General features: G+C 36.9%; 1 protein-coding gene and 1 long non-coding RNA gene across 2 annotated transcripts; both read right to left on the bottom strand.

Moving 5' to 3' along the window:
• Window positions 1–579: 579 nt before the first annotated feature.
• On the bottom strand, window positions 580–4127 carry LOC121258986 (chaperone protein DnaJ). The gene is made up of 5 exons (XM_041160455.1): window positions 3833–4127; window positions 3677–3754; window positions 3508–3583; window positions 1029–1102; window positions 580–934 (listed from the first exon to the last, which is right to left on the bottom strand). Exons 1-5 carry the CDS (start codon window positions 3932–3934, stop codon window positions 863–865), a joined length of 402 nt encoding a protein of 133 aa, XP_041016389.1. The 5' UTR covers window positions 3935–4127; the 3' UTR covers window positions 580–862.
• On the bottom strand, window positions 1808–3501 carry LOC121258987. The gene is made up of 2 exons (XR_005939492.1): window positions 2902–3501; window positions 1808–2866 (listed from the first exon to the last, which is right to left on the bottom strand). It is a non-coding gene; the product is annotated as an uncharacterized LOC121258987 (long non-coding RNA).
• Window positions 4128–4602: the final 475 nt, after the last annotated feature.

Genomic DNA, 4602 nt, shown 5'->3' with positions numbered 1-4602 from the left:
CTTTCCACTCTCCCAATCACAGGCTTCCTAGGATCTCATGGGAGATCATGCAGCCCCATCCTCTTTGCTTGCATGTTGAGAGCATCCTCCACTTCAATGTTGGAAGCCCTCTCAGACAAAGGAAATTCCATGCACATGGAGGCAAGCAGCACCACATTCAATTCAGACCATTTTAGAGTATTGAATCAACGTTCTTGTGTTTTAGATGCAGAATCATGGTAATGATTCCAAACATTTAGTATTAGTATGCCGAGACATTCGTGAATAGATGATAGACCGAATCATGGAAGATATGACCATAGATTCACGTTGATAAGAACTAGGAGATGGTTCCATTGCCTTTATACTTGGTAGTCATTCGTGAGCATCAAATACGATGCATCCACCAAACAAAATCCCTACCATGAAAACAATAATTGCAAAGCCACAACACCCATTTAAGCAGAAACTGGGAAGCCCAGCAATTTACAAAATGTCATCTTATATTATTATTATTATTATTTCCTCTTATATGGGTGCTACGATGATTCAATAGTGACGTTATTAGTTCGAATATATTCCGAATTAGATGCATAGGCATAAAAGCGAATAGAAGATAATCCATTCCTCCACAGCGACAGTATATAAAAAGGTTATATATAGTCAGCAGAGCTCCAAGAAGAGGTAAATGGGTAGGTAAGAGATGTTACAACATGTTGGTGAGCTTTTCATTTGTACACAAGCATAACATGATATTAACAGCCCACCCCCTTCCCCTTCTCGCCAGCCATGCTCCTTGAAGTTGAAGTGTTGGCAAATATATGCAGGCACCATGAAAGTTTGTCCAAGATGTAGTGAAGGATATCTGTGCATCTTGTCTCGCTTACCATATTGAATGCTTTATCCCAAGACCATTGCATGTCAATATAAGACCTTTGTAACGGTGGAGATACTCCTGCAGCCAACAAATATAAAATCAAAAGGTGCATAAGCAAAGATAAAGTGAGAAGAACCATTTTTCAGAGCAGAGCAACCGAAGAAACACTTACGATTATATTATAATCATAGGCATATAGCATTCCTTTCGTGTCATATTCTCTCCTCTTGGCAGGATCACTCAAAACTGTTCAAAAAAAAAAACCTTGTTAGACATAATTTGTAGCAGATTGATTATTGTCACCTCTTGAGATTTTCTCTTTTTTTTTTTTTTTTAATTCTAATAATCAACATAAGCCCAAAAACAAAAACAATCGTAGAACTTAGTATCAGTTGGTAAATTATTGTCTTAATCAGCCAAAATCATGTTAATATGCAGTTTGGCCAAGCACCCTGTTTTGTGGCACAATCAAACAGTAGAATCAAACAGCTATATGGGGGACTGAAATGCCAGGTCATGACATCTGAGTGGGCTTCGTATACATACATAAGTCAATGCTTTTTTTTTTTTTTTTTTTTAAATAGAGTTATATAAGAAAATGAAGCACACAAAATCTCAGAACTTAGCCAACTCGAAAGGCCTAATAGTAACTATTTTGGCTGCAGATACTGTTCCCCATTGCATGCCTTCAGGGCATGTTTGGATGCTTGGAGTATCTCAAAATTTTGTAAATAGTAGTGAAATAATTTGAGTGGATGTTTTATTGGGTTTTGGGAAATGAGAGAGAAAAGGTTAAATAAAGATATTATAAATTATAACATTGTTTGAATATAATTTTTTAATATTATTTTTGTTTTGAAGTTTGTAAAAGTTGTATTGATTTTTGTGTTTGAATAATAATTAGGTAATAATTAGATGAAAATTTTGAAATTGAAGTGTGTTTTGTGTTTGAGTAATATTTCCAAACATCCCCTCTTTACAATCAAATCACAAGTGATTAGAAAGGCTCACAAGCCCTGCCTCAACCGGCTCCCTTTGGCCAGCTACTTTCCTGCAATTAAACATTTTACTCAAATGGGTACCAACTAGTGATGGCAATGGAGTCTGGCCAGGCCAGTTTCTTCATTTTGATACCAACGTGCAGCTTAAAGTATCCATCCATAGCCACCTAGATCAATCCAAGCAACTCTCATTTCTCTGAATGTGTGGTCATTGAACCACACAATAGGGGAAACACTCATGCTTCCAAACCCCTCCCAACCTATTCTTGACTGGATTTGAACCTCAGAGGCAAGCCTTGATACTCCCCCATGCCTCTTACAAGGAGGGCAGTGCCATTAGACCAATTGGCTCATTGGCCTATGGAATTAATATATGGATATAAGTGGCAGCCACAATCTAACTTAATTGCTCCTTTATTTCACCGGGAAGCAATTATGGGAAAAAAATGAACAGAGACAAAGTTTTAAAAATCATCAAGAGAGCTATTTTAAAAACACTGAAGGCGTGACGTTTAAAAGATTCAAAGACATAATTACAGGAAACAAATCCCCAAAAGGCACTTCCTAGAAAACTTGTTTGGCAAGGGAATGGGTTCCTTTAGATAGGGAAGTCCACTAGGAAACATGAAGGAGACGACTAGAACATTCATATACTAATTGACGGTACCTAGAACACTCGTAAGAATTATTGAAAGCGCAGCACACAAGAAAGTTCTGCAATGTCTGTCACCATGAATTCACGTTTTCCACATAGTTCTCCTACCATTCCTCACTTGTATCTTCGTCTCTCCTTTTTCCTTTTGTCTCTCTTTCAGTTATTCCATTTTACATGTCATTTCCGAAAGATTCTTCCAGGAAAACTTACGCTTAGCATCTTGAGAAAGCAGGGCAATAGACAAAATAATGCCTCAGGAAGAATCAGATCCCAGACCATAGTTCAAGTTTGATCCTTTAGAAATCAATAATCTCCAGATAATCAACTATCACCTGGCTCAAGTGAAATAAACACCTACCATCAAGGCTTTTTTTTTTTTTTATAAGTACCTACCATCAAGGCTTTTATTTGCAGAAATCAAACTCATCTGGAAAAGCCTTTTCTTTCCCTGAATTTACAATTGGGTTTTGTCAAATTATTCCATCATCTTCAAAGGCAGTGCTTATTTAACAAAGGTAATACATATTGAATCAAGAAAAATATGCATCTCTACGGAGATTGCATTCACAAGCAAATATCCCACCAGCACAATGAATTGTGCCAAAGTGACACTCTTGCACCAATTTTTCAAAAATAATATTCCTTCTTAATGGTATGTGGAGTTCATAATCCCCTTATTAAGAAAGAGAACCACCATGTGCAAAGCTAATGCGACATATACCTACTTTGCTTTTATAGCTCCCTAAAAATACCAACTTATTATACAGAACCTAATTGTTTCCACCATATATCTAAGCACCTCTCATACGGTTCGAAAGCAAAATGCCCCTCAATATACAGCGGTGAGCATGAACTAATCAGTATGATGACCAGTAAGAGTAACCAGCATAGACATACGCAGAACACATCATGCTGGTAACAAATACAGCAACAAACAAAGAGCGAAGAGAAAACAAAGAAAAATGAGCTTGAAATAGTCAAACGCTATGACTCACCCTGGTAGGCCTCGTTTATCTCTTGGAATCTGGAAGTCGCGCTGTCCTGGTCTTTTTTCTTATCCGGATGCCATTTCTGCACAAAGCAATGCGAGGGGCGAATTAATGGGTGCCTGATTGGTTAAATCGCGTTTCGATAACAATTAAAATAGCAAACTAAAACACATACCAGCGCTAGGCGAATGTAACTGGATCGAATGGCATCGTCCGTAGCATCATAATCCACCTCTAATATCTTGTAGTAATCCTGCGACCCAAATATAAATCTACAACCTAAAAGAAAAGATTAAACAAGAAACATAAAGGTGTGGAATCGCAAGTATACCTTGGGCTTAGACAGCGCAGAGAGAAAATCGAAATTAAGGTGGGAATCTTGGTCGGGCTGTTCGTGATCAGTTGCATTGTCGTCCCACTCGTCCCACATCATGTTCGCGTCTGTCTTCAACAAAACGTCCCAAAAGAGAGCGTTGCAGTTCACTGATTAGCTTCGAATTCCCGCTGGGGGTATGGGGTTTGGGGACACTCCGGAGGGAGGGGAGATTATCCTTTCTTAAGGTGGTCGGTGCGCTTGTGTTGTGTGCACATTGGCGTGCCGCGTATGTCACACCTCCCGATGCTCCAGGCCATTTTATCTTTCCTTTTCAAGTGAGAAAAAGTTGAAAAACTATAGATTAAAAAAAATAAGAGGAGGAAAATCTATATTCTAAAAGATTTTTTCTTGATTTAAAAAGAAAAAAAGAAGAATATATTTTTCTTAATTTTTTCAAGTCGAGATTTTTTTATTTATTTAAAAGAGCTGCGTAACTTAGGCATTTCCTAAGTTTTTAGTTAATAATGTCATTTTTCTCTATTTTATAGCGACTTGCGTCTTTAACACAGTATCATAGGTCTCTCTCTTAATTTAATTTTAATCCGATTTATATAAATATTATTTTCTTATTCTTAGTTTATCTTTTATTTTATTTTTTTATATATGATTTCTCAATTCATCGTACTTTTTTAATAGTCATATTTTTAAAAAAATCATTTGAGAAAAATAATGTCAATCAGTTAAAATTAGAACGCAAGTCGCGAGTTGAGAATATTTACAGTATA

Source organism: Juglans microcarpa x Juglans regia, chromosome 4D (assembly GCF_004785595.1).
Source record: "Juglans microcarpa x Juglans regia isolate MS1-56 chromosome 4D, Jm3101_v1.0, whole genome shotgun sequence".
NCBI classification, from domain to species: Eukaryota; Viridiplantae; Streptophyta; class Magnoliopsida; order Fagales; family Juglandaceae; genus Juglans; species Juglans microcarpa x Juglans regia.
This window is presented reverse-complemented; position numbering and strand designations above follow the sequence as displayed.

Coding starts and splice junctions, on each gene's coding strand:
- LOC121258986 (XM_041160455.1), bottom strand. CDS start 3,934: ATGATGTGGGACGAGTGGGACGACAATGCAACTGATCACGAACAGCCC. Junction 3,755..3,832: donor CTGCGCTGTCTAAGCCCAAG/GTATACTTGCGA, acceptor TTTGGGTCGCAG/GATTACTACAAGATATTAGA. Junction 3,584..3,676: donor GTTACATTCGCCTAGCGCTG/GTATGTGTTTTA, acceptor TGCTTTGTGCAG/AAATGGCATCCGGATAAGAA.